The sequence below is a fragment of the Choloepus didactylus genome, chromosome 3 (genome assembly GCF_015220235.1).
Source record: "Choloepus didactylus isolate mChoDid1 chromosome 3, mChoDid1.pri, whole genome shotgun sequence".
NCBI classification, from domain to species: domain Eukaryota; kingdom Metazoa; phylum Chordata; class Mammalia; order Pilosa; family Megalonychidae; genus Choloepus; species Choloepus didactylus.
Window position 1 is genome coordinate 109,401,859 of NC_051309.1, and position 15,929 is coordinate 109,417,787.

General features: G+C 36.1%; 1 protein-coding gene across 2 annotated transcripts in view; it reads right to left on the reverse strand.

The window, feature by feature from the left end:
• Nucleotides 1–5,112: 5,112 nt before the first annotated feature.
• Nucleotides 5,113–15,929, reverse strand: part of EMCN (endomucin) — a 112,980-nt gene continuing 102,163 nt past the window's right edge. Inside the window, exons 11-12 of one of the 2 annotated variants that reach the window (XM_037830335.1) lie at nucleotides 12,647–12,719; nucleotides 5,113–7,909 (exon numbers count right to left, since the gene is read on the reverse strand). In XM_037830335.1, coding sequence (XP_037686263.1) covers nucleotides 12,685–12,719 — 35 coding nt within the window. In that variant the 3' untranslated portion in view covers nucleotides 5,113–7,909; nucleotides 12,647–12,684. Of the gene's footprint in view, nucleotides 7,910–10,924; nucleotides 12,248–12,646; nucleotides 12,720–15,929 lie in introns of those variants that run through there. The other variant, XM_037830336.1, reaches the window with a different exon arrangement.

The window sequence follows — 15,929 nt, forward strand, 5'->3', positions numbered from 1 at the left end:
AAATTTTCATTGATTATTTCCTCTATTATTACTTCTGCCCCTTTTCCCTTCTCTTCTCCTTCTGGGACACCAATGACACATACATTCCTGCTTTTTGTTTTGTCCTTAAGTTCCCAGAGACATTGCTCGTATTTTTCCTTTCTTTTCTCTATCTGTTCCTTTGTGTGTAGGCTTTCAGGTGCCTTGCTCTCCAGTTCCTGAGTGTTTTCTTCTGCCTCTTGAGATCTGCTGTTGTATGTTTCCCTTGTGTCTTTCATCTCTTATGTTGTGCCTTTCATTTCCATAGATGCTGCCAGTTGGTTTTTCAAACTTTCAATTTCTACCTTATGTATGCCCAGTGTTGTCATTATACGGTTCATCTCTTTTGCCATTTCTTCCCTAAACTTTTTGAATTGACTTAGTATTAGTTGTTTAAATTCCTGAATCTCAGGAATTCCTGAAGTGTAAGTTTGTTCCTTTGACTGGGCCATAACTTCATTTTTCTTAGTGTAGGTTGTAGTTTTCTATTGTCTAGGCATGGTTTCCTTGGTTACCCCAATCAGGTTTTCTCAGACCAAAACAGGTTCCAGTCCAAGAAGGAAGAACTATTCAGTATCTGGTTTTCCTGAGGGTGTGTCTTAGAAAACTGGTACACCCTGTGAAGCTTTAGGTCACTGTGCTTTTCTGCCCAGCAGGTGGTGCCTGTCAGCCTGTAACTCCAGACTGGTTTAAGGAGGTGTGGCCCATGGCTGTTTTCCCCCAGGCTCTGGGGTCTGGTTCTGAATGGAAAGTGGGTAGTAGAGCTGGGACCCACCTCTTTCCTCTTACGGAAGATAATCCCCTAGGGAGAGGTCATTAGCATTTGAATAGACTCTGCCTTTGCCATCTCCACCCTTGTCTGGGTCAGAGCGCTGGGAACTGAACATGTCTGAGGCTGTCTCCACTGAGCAGAAACAGGGACAGAAAGCCTCCTACAGGGTCATTCCATGGCTACCCTCTGGCTCTCCAAGGTCAATCATCACCCAGAGCCTCTGTCTGCTTATTGGGGACTCATAGCTTGTATTGCACAGTCCACATTTGTTTATTATAACCTCAGTTAGAGCTCAGCTGAGCTGTATTCAGATCTTTGAAACAATTAAAGAAGAGAGACTTAGTTGACTGGTTTTGTGAATCCTTAGTAAAATATCTTATTAATGAATTGGGCTCAGCAAGGAGAAGGGAATCTTCTCTGATATTTTGTCAAAAACCATCCCCTGAAATAGACTCACGAAGAGGAAATAAAATCCTGTGTCATTAAACCTGGATCACTTGTAAGAGGCTATTCTCAGTATCAATGTCAAATGTATTCTTTTGGAATTATTTTTATATATTTTTCCTTCCTGCCTGCATTAAAAGAGAAGGTGTAAAAGAAAAAAAAAAGTTTTTTTGTGTGTCTTCCTTCTAAAGTGTTTCTTGTTTTTTTAAGAGGCTTCTTGGCTGAAATACAGTTAGAATTTCTCCAATTCCTGTAGAAAAAGAGGCCAAACTTCTTCAGAATGTAGCTTCTACTTATGTCTCCAGACTTATGTACCTAATTACTTGTCTATATTAGCTCTTGGCTACGTTTAATTTTTGTTTCTTTTGAAGTTATTTTTATATTTGGTTTACATGCTAGGCATCATGCTAAATTATTTGTATGCATTCTTTTACTTAATTTTCCCAAAGACTTAGGCTTGTCATTTTATAATTGAGAGGATAACTGATGGAACCTAGGCTTTAGCTCATGTCTGATTGACTCAGAGCTCGTCTTCTAGTCCACAGGCTATGCACTACACTGTTTCCCAACTGTGCCCTACACTCACTGGGTGCAGCTTAGAGTACAAGTAAAGCCACATGACTTTTAGTTTGTCAGCTAATCGCTTTGCCTCACTTGTCCATATTATCAGTAGGGGAGTAAAAACTTCCTCTTAAGCCTTATCTTCTATACTAGCCAAAAAGCTCTTGGAAGAATAATCATTTATAATGCCTTTTTTATAATCCCCATGCCTAAAACAATGCTATCAACTAGTAGGAAACAATAAAACCTGATGATGATGGTGGTGATGAGATGAAGACAATGACAATTAGCATTTAGTGTTAATAGATTATTTCCATTTCTGTTCCCTTCCCACACACATCTTATATCTTTAACCTTTGAAATCTTGCCACACTTCTATAGCCAGATCTTTTGACTTCAGTTCCATACTTCACACTCTGAATCTTCACAGAGTGAGAAGCTCAGCTATCAGAACAGTTGAGTTCTTCTTCTGAAATAAAAATGCATGCCAATCCTAGAGATTGGGCTGTATTGTGATAACAGTGTGCAGCTGAGAACATCTTTCCAAGATGTTATAGTGAAGTTCAACACATTTCTGAACCATAATTCCTGAATAATAGAGTCATTAATTAAAATCTGCTTCTTGAGCACACACACTACCAACAGTGACGTTGAACTCAACAGATAAGTGGGGTTTTGTGCAAAGCCAGAGAAAACCTCATCTGTGCCTCCTCCAATCTATCAAATCATTGAAACTCTTTGAGATAATTAAATGGTATCACAATGGAAAGAGCAATGCAGTGGTTAATGGTTTTCATTTAAAGTGCTCTCATTTGCTTTAGTTTTAGTTCAAGCAAAATGCTATAAATCCTGCATGGTGCTTACATTTACAATTTAAATGCTTGTAATATTATTATACAACACCTGTAGTAAGAAGTCCTCTGCTAAAATATTGTCAGCACACCAAAGAAGCTCTGTCCTTTATTATAACCTAGCCACCCACCCACCCCCATTCCCAACTCAGTTTATATTCTTGAGCAACAGAATGCATGGATATCACAAACACCCAATAGTAGAGAAGGCCAATCAAGATCTGACCCTAAATTTGGATGCATATTCAAGGTTTTACTCTCTACAACCCTGCAAATATAATCCTGTATTAAGTGCTTAAATTGAGGTAACCCAATTTATTTATTGGTCAATAAAGTCTAGAAATCAAAAGTCAAATGACATAATTAAAAAAAATGTTCTCTGGAATTACTTACCCTTATTGTTCTCCTTCTCATTATCAAAAAAATTCCTAAATACCAGTGATATTCAAAATATCCAATCATAGGTATGGCACGGAGTATTAACTCTTCAAAACAGATGCCCCCATTTGGGTCAGAAATGATGCTGGATCCTGGAGAATCTGAGGGTCCCAGAGGAAGAACCAGGAGGGCTGTGTTGAAAGGTATGTAGGAAGGGAGCAGACTCAGGTACTAAAACTTTTCAATGTGTTATTAGCTTATTAGTTAAATGTCAGTCTTGCTAAAAGCCCTTTTATATTAATAGGTGCCATTAGAATCATTGTGTTTAGAAAAACCTAGAAGGTTCTAAACTAGTGGTAGAATAGAGGGTTTAGAAATTTCCCCAGCTACTGGAAAATATTTAGCTTTTCGCCATTTATGTATGAAGTTAGCTCTAGGTTTTTCATAAATGTCCTTTATTAGATTGAGAATTTCCCTGTTAGTCTTAGTTTGCTGAGAGTTTTTATCATGAATCAGTGTTGAAGTTTGTCAAATTCTTCTTCTACATCTATTGAGATAAGTATATGGTTTTTCTCCTTTGTTCTGTTATTATGTTGAATTATAATGACTAATTTTTAAATGTTAGGCAACATTGCATTGATGGAATAAATCTCACTTATTATTTTTTATATCACTGGATTTGATTTTCTAATATTTAATTAATGATTTTCATGTCTATGTTCATGAGAGATATTGCCCTATAGTATTGTTTTTTTTTCCTTTCTTTCTTTTGATGTCTTTGCTGGATTTTGTTCTCAGGATAATACGACCTCATATAATGAGTTCTGAAGTGTTCATCATCTTTGTCATTTCTGAGTCTTTTAATTGACAAATTATTCTCATGGTTATAACCCACAATTTACTTCTTCAGGGGCCAGAATTAATTTTAGATTAGAAGATGGATATTTGGAATTATATGTTGTTGAGTTGTTGTTATGCAGCATTTTTTTGTTTTTGAAGAAGATTGTTGGACTTTGTTCTGGAAGGCTGCTAAATATTTTGTAGATCAGATTGATCCTTTCAAGACTTGCTTTTAAATTTTGTTGGGGCTTATAAAGAGTAGTCTTTACTCTAGGGCATTTTAACACTGCTACTAACAGATGACCCTTCTGGGGCCATTAATTAACATCCTAGGTAATCAGTGAGGATTTTCCCACATGGCTCATCAGACCTTGTATGTCACTCTGCCCTGTATGAGATCTAGGAATTTTCAGCTTTCAGCAATCCAGTCATTCTTCGCCTGCCCTCATGGAGTGTCACCCTGAGTGTGCACAGCTTAATCTTCCATGAACAACAGATACAAATGGAACCCTATTCAGATTTTTTGAGATCTTTCTCTGTGTAGCTGCCTCCTCCCTGGTACTCTGTTCCACAAATTCCAGTCACCTTAGTGCCCATGCTCCAATCTTGGTCCTTCTAGTTTGTGTGACTGCCAGATGCTCCTTGGGGATCCCCCTCTGAAGCTTGTCTGGAGTGTGCTGGAGCCCGGACAGTCATAGGACGCACCTCTTTCTTATGGATCACAGTCCAGCTCTGCCTCCGGTTCAATGTCTAATACAGTTGTTTGAAATATCTTGTTCAGTATTTTAGTTATGTATAGTGGGATGATGTCTGATCTCTATTTTTCAATCATGGCCAGGAGCATAATGGTATTACACCTTTTTATATACAAGCAAACCAAGACTAAGTAGTGTAGTGATGAAGAATATGGATTTGGGCATAGGGTGGAATCCAAATTTTTGCTGTTTACTAGTGCATAACCCTGGACAAGTTACGCAAAGTTGAGTCTCAGTTTCCACATCTTTAAAATGGAGATGATTCTGATAATGTGATGGTAATGATAACGATGACGATGGTGATAATGGTGATAGGAATTATGTCTCATCATTATTGTGATGGTTAACTGAGATGATAACTGAAATTTTCAGCATAGTGCCTGGTGCATAGTGAATGTTGGATACATGTTATTACCTAAGTAATGATATTGCCCATGATCACTTTGGTAGAACTTCTGACTTCAAGTTTAAGAAAGTAATTTTGTTAGACAAGTTGAAGGTTTTTGCATTGTTTATTAAAACTGTATTTTCCCTTTAGAGAAGTAACCAGAACAGAAAGTAGATGCATTCCAGTCACAGAACAAATTTCCTGGAAGCAAGGACTCATTCAATGATGCACAAAAAGTTCTGTTTGTATTTGTGGGGTATCTAAAAATGAAGATCTGTGTAAAATCCAAAAGTCTCAATACATGGTACCTAACTTTTAATTAATCAATCTCAATGATAAATATTTTTAATAATAGGCAATAATTTATAGTTCTATAGTATTGAGAATATAGTCACTTAAAACATAACTTGTTAAGGATATCCTTAGTTTTCTTTTAGAGCCCCATGAAATCTTGAATAACCACAAAGTGGGGCCCAATGGAGAAAAATCAGGCTAAATCTAGTATGTTCAACATTGAAGGTTCATCTATTCCTAAACTGAGCCTCACAAACTTAAATCTGGCAGGTAGACAAGAAATAAAACTCAGATTTGTCACCCATGTTAATGGAATATTTCAGTTCAGCAAGGGGAATTTAGAAGTCTTTCTATGCTTGCTGATCACAGCCAGTTTGTTGGTCAACAGAATCCATTTATTCTCAGATGACAACAGTGCCAGCTAATTAGCTGTTGTATGTGTTTTGATTACTGATAGGCTTAAATTATATTCATATTGTCTTACAGAACAAACACATAGAAATTCTTGACTTTGGTCCAAATATATCCTTTCCTTTGGTGCAGCAACATTTGAACTCTTTGTGAGAATAAAAATTTTGTAAAAATTCAGGTATAAAAAATATATATCATCTAAAACAGATAATTTAAAAATGTGTGATTAATGACAATTTTGGCTTGAAAATAAAGGGCCATATTTCAACAGTTTATTGACTTATAAAAATGCAGACTTTACCTTTGAGATTGATGCTGCAAAATCCCATGAATATCTCTGCAAATTCCTCAATCCTCTTATCGCTTTAGAAATTTTAAAGATTTGTTAGTTTAAAACATATTCTTTAAGTACAATTCTTGAACCAGAATGAATTTCTTTCCCTCATGGCTGTTAAAAACTTTCCCTCTTCCTGACTTTTGCAAACTCTCTTCTAACAATGCTTATGAAAGGTAGAGAAAATGATTTTATAGAAGCCAGAATAACAATCATTTGTAGTCATTTAACTTGTGGAGAAGTTTGTTTCTTTGCAGTAGATTCTGTTGAAGATTATTCTTGGGACATTTGTATATTTTCCTTCTGAAGACAATGTTCAATGCTCAGCCTATTCCAGCAACAGTCTTGCCCATTTAAAAGCTTATGGGTTAGAGTTAAGTATGGACAGTAGCCCTGAAGTAAAAGTGTATGTAGTGATGATCCTTACTCTTTTGTCTCTCTTCTTGCTTTTCCTTTTCTTCACCCTCCCCCATTCCCCATCATTCTCAAAGAAACTTAAAGAAACACTGGTCAGCAATATAGATATGTTTGCTTGGTCTTCTTGATTAGAAATAGTCCAGACATCAGAAAGCTAACATTAAGGTAATTATTTATATAACTACTAGAACTGGACGTTTTCAAAAGCACTGAAAAAAAGACATTTTAAACACACTACTCTATCTCACTATATTGCCCCTGGATCACTGAAAACAATTTAGCATGAAAATTAGCTTAGGCAATCATAAAAGTTAAAGAACTGCCAGTGGCATCTTTTTAGTTCCTAAGCTTTCCACAGAGCCTCAGCCAATCAGATATTTTGATCCCATGTATCAAGGAAGTGGGCAAGGTTGATTGGTCAGCATTCAATAGAAGAATTTTCTTCTGATAGAATAGCAGCTATGAACATATGTATATGAAAACAATATCACAACTATGTATTTATGAAGTATTGGTTTTTTACAAACAGAAGATTTAGCAATCATTGCTTGAAAAAATAATTACACTTCTGAAAGATGTACAAAAGCACAGAGATAGTATCGACCAAGTGGATTAATGAAAAATCTTGATCCTGTTATCCTCTAATGAATGTGGTACAGATAAATACAGGGCATGTACTTATATCTTGGTCACATAATGTGAATTACAAATAGAAAGACTAAAGAAATGGTAAAGTGATTCTCCCATAACTGGGTCTGATACATGAATCCTTTGTCCCTTTCTCGCTTATTATAGATGCCTTTCATGAGTGAGTTCTAGGGTCTTGCTCTGAAAAATATTAACAATTAAGGGAACAAAATACCATTGCCATTTTCAAAGTCACATTGTGATAGTTTTAGTGTGCTGAGTATAGTAATTATTTGTTAAAAGTTACACATGAAAATATGAATAAAATATCCTTATGTACAAAGTGACATGGCATGATTTCTACCTAGGATTTAAAAATACACGTGCGAATTTCCCCTGCATTAACATAGTGGAAACAATAAATACAAACATTAGATAACAGAAGAACACCAAGAAAGTAGGAAAATCTCCTTGGAGAAAAAACTTAGGCTCTTGAAACTTTAAACTCGATGCAAGGTCATGCCACCACTGTGTCTATCTGCCTGGACTGTCAAGGTTAACTGCTTTACAAATGCTCCTTCTAAAATTTGCTCTCTTAGGAATACTTCTATAAAATATAGTAATATACTTTTTTACATTGTTAAGGATGGGAGAGGTCCAGGATCCTTTTTCTTCTATCAAATGATTCCATGTCATCCAGACATCACTGTATTGGTACAGGTGGCCGGTGTAGACTGGGTAGCAGGCTTAGAAGTCAGGATTGTGTCCACAGGGCTTTCTCCTTTCCTACCTCTGGAGCATGGAAGCCAAAGGCTAAGCCTGTGGACAACAAAAAAAGTTCAGATTCCAAGAACATGAAGAAGTAGAAAAGCTAGGGAAGACCATTTGTGGTAAGAATGTTAGTGACCAGCTGAATTTGTCCAGCCAGTAGAGTCACGTGGATGTCCGACATGAAATTCAACACCACTGCATTGTCTTTCAAACCTTCCTCCTCAGCTCATAATTCCAATCCTTGCTATTAGTTCCATCATTGACCTAGGCTCCCAGGCTAGAAGTGTGGGTACCATCCTGTTCTCCCTTGCTCCCCTCTACCCACATCCAATCAATCACCACATCTCGAGAATTTTATCTTCCAGAAGTTCCTCTATTCGGCTTTTCCTCTCCATCCTTACTGTACCTGCAGCCCTAGTTTAAGCCTTGTCATTTTCCTATGGAATATTGCAAAAGCCTTCTGACTTTTCTGTTTCTGGTCTTGCTCCTCTTGAATTAATCTCCCATATTAAACACAGAGCAATGTATCTCAACCCAATCCTCATGGTATTCTTTTGCTGATTAAAGGTCTTAACTGCAAGCCCATCACTAAAAGGATTTAGCACAAGGTCTAGTGCTTGGTGTGAAAGTGTGAGTTATTAAGAAATGTCTTGGTAACTTGCATACTTTGCTGCTGTGTACTCATCAGAGAAGAATAAACAGCCAACTCTCCAACTGTCTTTGCTTCCTTAATGAATTTTCATTAATCAATAATTTCAGTTTGTGGGTCTCTACCAATATAAATATTTGCTTTCTTTATAACAGTATAATCCCTCCAAAATTCAGTCTGTTGGCTTTAATGGTGATGTTAAAGAACTTGACAGTCACTGACTCTTTCAAAACTATAAAATGTTGTAAATTTGTGATTCTTATAAAGATTAAGTGATAATTTTTATAATAAAATCTTGTGATAGATTTCTTTGGCTATACTGACAACACAGTACAAAGAATCACAATGGCCTTAAGGGAAAAAGATAATTTAGCCTTGCTTACAGATGTGGAACCCAATGCAAAGTCTTATTAAGACATTTTTTCAGGACCATGGACTAGGATCAGATAATAAAACTCCTTTACTCCTGGTGGTTTCCTTCTAGCTCCTATTGCTACATTAAAACATATAAGAAAAATTATTGACAAATATGTTAGGCTCTCCCAGAGGTGCATGAAAATGCTTTTAGATGACCAGAACATGATTTAGAAAATTACAGAAATACAGTGAATTGTATCTAGGAGAAAAAAATAGAAATGGCTAATATTCCACACTGCTGAGGTTTTGTGGGATGGGACTTTCATAATAGCTATGGGACTTTTCAGCTCCTCAGATTTTCATTAGTCTGAAACTCCTTTCGTTCTTTACCCTGCCAGGTGGCCTGCAATAGAAGGGAGATGAGAAAAGAAGACCCATGGGTGAGGGTGCAAGCTCAGAATGCCACAGAACAGGGTCAAATGACTGTCTTCCCTTCAGTATTTTTTTTTGATGAGTGATTTGTTAATATAAATTTATTAACTGTATAATCTTCAAATACAAGAGAAGCTTCATGTACAAATCAGCATTAAGTTTCCAGTTCCCAAACTTTGGTTCTATGAACATGTTCAAGCACCACAGAACAAACATTAATCCTAATTAAAGAAAAAAAAATCCTGAAAAACAAACAAACAAAAATCCTTCAACTCTCTTGAATCTGTTTTCTTTATACCAATGAGGAAAACCCTCCTTTATTCTACATTTCCTTCTATCTTGGTCAGTTTTCAAAAATAACATCAAGAAAAACTGATCAGGAGATGAAGGATAAACAAACCATTACAGGTAAAGGTGGTGTCTTAAAAGAATTATTTCTGGAAATGATTCTTTTTAAAATAAGAAACTACTTTAGCTTAGGAGATTTGCATTATGTAACATGCATTTCCAATGCGGGGAGGGGGAGAAAACAACCCTTAATCTTCAAAATTCAAAAACTCAAGCAAATCAGTCATGACAAAAGTTGGGGCAGAAAGCTCACAGGGAGATCTTTAGCAAACCCAGCTGACGAGATTCTTGGATGTTCAGTTTTAAAATTGTTTTTGTTTTCCATTTTCCATTATGTCTGGGACTTGTTTGCAGGTCATTAAAAATTATGGAAAGACATTGTATAATATCACTGATCCGATGGAGAATGATTTATTTTATATTTTCCCCACTATTAGACATTCAAGCTGTTTCCAAACATTTGCTAGCATCTTTATATTAATCTTTAATCACATTTCAAGTCATTTTCTTTAGGAAAAATTCCTTAAAGTAAAAATACTAGGTGATAGATGTGAATATTTTCAATCTATTGGTCAATATCAGCAAACTTTTTTCCAGAAAGATTCATTCAATTTATATTTTCAAATGCAGTATGTAAAACTATTTGTTTTACCAGTACCACTGAAAGTTTTAGAGAAAAGTAACTAAATTGATACATTACTCTTCTTTTTCTTTTTTTTTTTTTTCGGTCTTAATTCACATTTCTGATTACTAGTAATGTAGGAACTCCTCTGTAATTTTATATGACCATTTCTATTTCCTCTACTATAAATTGCCTGTTCATGGCCTTTGCTTATTTTTTTATTTCTCAATTTGTATTTCTTTGTATATTTAGGATTTTAATTATTGGTATCATATTTAAGACACATTTTTTCTAATTTGTTTCTTTTTTGTCTTATAATTTTCTTTACAGTACTGTTTATGTTTGGAAGTTTTAAGTCACAGTGTTGTAGAATTCCTCTCTTTTCCACTGAATTTTCTGACACTGTTTTATGTTTTGAAAATTTTTATCCAATAAAACATTATCTTTTTGTCTTCTACTATCCCTTCTTTCCTCCCTCCTTCCTTTCCTCTCTCTCTCCCTCCCTCCCTCTATTTATTTATTTATTTATTTATTTATTTATTTATTTATTTATTTATTTCCTCTCTCTTTCTCTCTTCCTCCCTCTCTCCTCTCTCTCTCTGTCTCTCTCTCTCCCTCCCTCCCTCTTTCCTTCCTTTTTTTTTTTTTTGCATTTAGTTCCTTATCCATCTTCTGCCACATTTAGATATTATTAGCTAATCCCCTCCCCCAATCTCCACACTGATTGTTAGCCTATTTTTTCCAGGGATATTTTAAAAAGTACCCAGATGGGAAAAAATGAGAATCAGACAATGATTCCTTTTATGAAGATTGTTTGAGTCAGTACCACTCCTTGACTCTGACATACCTTTTTGATTTTTTTTTTCTTTTCAACAGAATAGAAGACTCTTTCTCTCCAAGGTACACAGTTTACCACTAGATTTGAGCATTTTAATAATATAGGAAGCATCCCTCAGTAGCCACAGGGCCCCAAAGAAATCATAGCAGGGGCTGAATTACATGTCCACATGCAAACTTTGCAATGGTAATTGTCCAATGCAAAAGGATGGGAAAACTCTCTGATAGCTCTCATTCGAATTCACCTCTAATTGCTGACTAAAGAGGGATAGAATTCTGATATTGATACCTACATCTGGATGGCACTCCGCTGTCACTGTCTCCTGCTTCTGGCCAGAGAATCATGACAGGCGTTATTTATTCAACAAGCAGTTACTGAGTGTTTGTAACAGCAGTGTTAGTAGTGGGGTAGCAGACACATGTAGTGGACACAGAATGTGATCCCCACCCTGCAAGGTTTACCCAGTATGGTCAGGCCAACTCCAGGCATATAAATATTTGCATTTTCCTTTTTTATTGTCAGTTGCCAGAGGGTAGATTCTCCTGCAGGTTCTATAAAGCATCAATATTAATTGTCAGGGAACTTAATGCTTCGTATTGTGACAAATTTAGAAGAAAATCTCCCTACCCAATTCTAGAAAAGCAAAAAGCATCCCCATATGGAGCTGGGAGGGTTAAGAACAGCAGACCTGGAATTGGCCTGAGCTGTTTTACTTACGTAAGGAATGTACATACCTGGCACTGACCCGTAGCCAAGGCATGGGACATCTTGAATAATAATGTTCCATGTAACCACAAAGTTTGAGAAGTTTCCATTGTTCATTGATTACAAATGAGATTGATGATTTGCAATTGGTCTCTATGAGCCCCCCTGGAGGGCTCTACCGTTGGGGCTGGTCATTGAGCAAGAAGATGCCTAAATGAGCAGCAGGATATGAGAAACCCCAGCTGAGACTGCAATTTGGGTTCCCTGGTTTGAGATGTCTTGAGCACATGTCAGTGGTTTCCCATACGAGACAGTTCTTTCATAGAGAGGTCAATTGGAACTCGCCCCTGGATTCTCTGGACACCTTGCCCTGAGACAGCCTTTTGCTATGATGGTGTCCCTTCTCTAATGCTGATGCTACATCATATTCTTTTCCTGAAATAAATTGTAAATTTGAAAGCATTGTCATTTTGGGTCGAGTCTACTTTAACAATAGAACCCTGTGTAACTACCATTATTAGTGTATATACTGACCCAGGTAAAGTGCATGTAAAATGAAAACCAAATTTTAGAAAAACATTACCAAAAGGAAGAAGAGTGAAATGTGTCACTCCTTAGGTAGGAAGGGACACTAGAAGAATCTACAGCCCCTAAAACATTCATTTTTCTGGCAACTCTTCTCATGGTTTGTTTTTGACAAAGAGACAATGATGATTTCATGGATATAAACATTAACTTTTCAGTTTATAAAGGTCTTTAAAAATACTCTAAGCTGCAGAAAGTAACAGACCATATATTAATAAATATCTCAGTGAATTAAATTGTGGAACTTACATATTTATTGCCCAGGTGTGGAGAGATTCATCAAGCTGTCAGTTCTTAGTTTTTCCTTGTGCTGATTGCTCACCTGAAAATGGAAGACGTGTTTTGATCTATAAACTCAGAGAGTGAATAAGAATGAAAATAAAGTTTCTTGGCTTGTTTTTGTTTTTCAAGGAAAGTCAAATTTCCCTGCAAGAATGTCATTAGAGGCCCAATTTGCTTCTTAGTATTGCCTGGAAATTGCCAAGATTGATGAACTTTTTCCAGCCATCATCCATTTTCACCCTAAGGGAGGAATGCCAAGTAACACTCTGGCAGTGGGTGTGTGCATTGGGGAGTGATAAGAGGGACATCCTAGGGAATGAGTTATTGATTTTTTGCTTGTTACATGAGCTGACTCTGCCTAAGCAAACCTATATTACATGTTTAAAGTGCTATTTTATCAGGAAGACATTTTAGGGTCCTTCTGTTTATCTAATCCAGTGAGGGTTTTGTGAAAATGAATTTATAGGCCAATATGAACACTTTGGTTACATATGGAGCAGCGCAGGGGACACTACTCAAAATTACAGTGTTATTCCACCATACAAAATTAAGATAAATATAACCTGGGATGGTGGGAAGCTGAAAGATCCCTGGCATTTTTTTTTTTTTTTAATATTCCCCTGGATTCGTGGCCAACAAATTTCACATCACTTGTGTCTTTCAGGTAGAATCAAGTATCAACATCAGTCACACTATATAAAAGCAGTAAATGCCATCACTTTGCTTCAGCCTTTATCTGCTGGCACAGGAAATCTGTCTTCTGGGGACTCCGTGGATGTCACTTGTTACTGCACGGTCATGGCAACAACAAATAGTGCCAGAGGCTGACAGGGAGAACAAGCACGTGGGCTCCCCTTCAGGTATGCTTTAGGTCCTGTGCTCTGAAAAACACCCAGCACAGAACAACCTCCCTTATCCCAGCCCTTTGCTCACTGTTTTGTGAAAGGCATAGCACCTGCCTGGAACCTGGGTTTATGAAGTACAGGAGTGAGGAGTATATAAAATAATTCATTGAAACTTTACTGTCTGCCAGAAGCCATGTAAAGCAAATCATGTGAAAATCATTATAATTCCTAATAACTCCCATCTAGGTCTGTCTAATTGGAATAGAAAATATGAGAATATGAGAAAGATTTAATAACAACATGATCTCATAGTTTTAATAATTGTATCTATAGTGACAGCAAACAAAACACATATATACTTAGAGTGAGAACAACTGGAAAGAAATACACCAAATGCCAATAGCGTTTGTATCAGGGTTGTGAGTCATGGGTAATTTTAAATCCTTTTCTATTCTCTATTTTATTTTATTCTCTATTATGCATAATGTGGTCAATTACTAAAATGGCAGCTTAAGTCATGAGATATTACAAGGCAGAAATATGTGTTAATTTGCCAAATTAACAATAAATTAAGAGGGGAGGGGAATGGCCATTTACATTTGGAATAGTATGCAGGAAATGAACCCAAATATAGATGACAGAAGCTCAATCTATATACAGCTTTATGAATCTTCCATGAATCTTTGTTCCTCTTTATCTTTTTATTTCTTGTTCTTAATGAATTTATTTGTAAAAAGTAAATAAGCACAAACAAGTGAATATGCATTTAATGAGTAATAACCAATGAGTAAACAGTATGATAATTAATGAGTAATTAGTATAGTAACAGCTAATTAGTATTATCATACTAATAATATACTAAGAATGAGTAATTACCATAATGGTTGGGAGGGAGAGGTGGAAGTGACAAAGCAGACCAAGAAATCATCTCCTTTTTCAAAGGATCAGCCAGAAAGAGGGTAAGGGGATGCAAGACAAATGGAGTCTGGGGAATATGCATTATTAAGTGGTTCAGAAACAAACACAGAGAAAGCAGGTGCATACTGGAATGCCTTGCAGACCTGCTAAGGTCTTTGAACTTTATCTTTGGTAATAAGAACTTATCAGAGGCTTTTAAGAAGAGGAACATTAAAATGAATTCAGATCTGCTTTTTCTAGCTTCAAATGATTGAACACCATGTAATGCCCTTAAGCTAAGTCCTATGATACAGTGTTTTCTTTCTTCTGTGAAGTTGTGTATTTTCTGATTTAAGCAGTGTTCTTCTTAATTCTTACAGTTTTATATTAAAATGAGATAATTCAAATTAACTTTCTAAGATGTGATGTAAGTGGGAATCATTTAAAATGCACTGTATCACATGTATATTTTGTAGTCAATCACAGTGATGTCTAACTTGAGCAGCTTTCTTACTAAAGCCCAATGGGCTCTCATATCTTCTCATGAAGGACTGCTTGATCTGCCACATTTGATGTTCATTTTTTTCTGAGAGCACATTCCTGTTATACCCTAGTGAACTCTTTCCTTTTTACATTAAAGAAAACCCCAAATTTATAGAATCAAATTTTAAACATATATGAGCTACAATTTCAGCAGAACTGCTTGAGAGAGAACATATTTAAGGGAAGTAGTGGATGGGTGAACATCATGACCTAATCAAAGGAGGAGGTTGTGGGGTTGGCACTTTCTTACCAGAAGAAAATGACCAGAATGCCAACTATGGTTCATTGAGGTTTCTCTATAAACCCAGTTGGCATCCACTGGCATTTTCCCTGAAGATGGGTTGCTGTAGAGGTCTGTTTCCTTGGAAACATTGTTTATTGACCTATAAAATTGCACAATTTATTTTGAGATATAAGCCTAGAGTTTATAAATTGAGGGACTGAACAACCCCAGAATTTTATGGCCTCTGAAGCTCAAATTTCCTTTAGTTATCCACTTAGGCACATTAGTTTCTATTGTATTTCTTAGGCCTGGAAACAAATAAGATAAAATGTAACAATCATCAATTCTGAGTGGTAGATAGTCAGGTATTTGTTTTATCAATTTTTTTTTCAGTACTATAAAAATTTCTAAAAATTTATGTATGAGACCAAATTAAAATTTGGCTAGACGTCTGAATTCCTGTCAAACAGCCTAATCATTTCAAGGTTTGTTCTAGGTGTATTTTAAGAAAGATTTACCCATGGGCAAGAGTTACATAAGTTAAAGAAAGCAGTTAAATAATGTAACTTCAGCTGAGTGTACTGAGCATGGGCTTATAAAGAAAACAAATACGGATACATTTTGAAAGGCAGTGGGGAGAGATTTGTTTGTGTTTCAGGAGCTATCAAGTTCTGCTAACAGTAGACTTTAATAAAAATTATAGTACTGTAAAGAGCATTTGGAGATCATTATGCTTAGATTA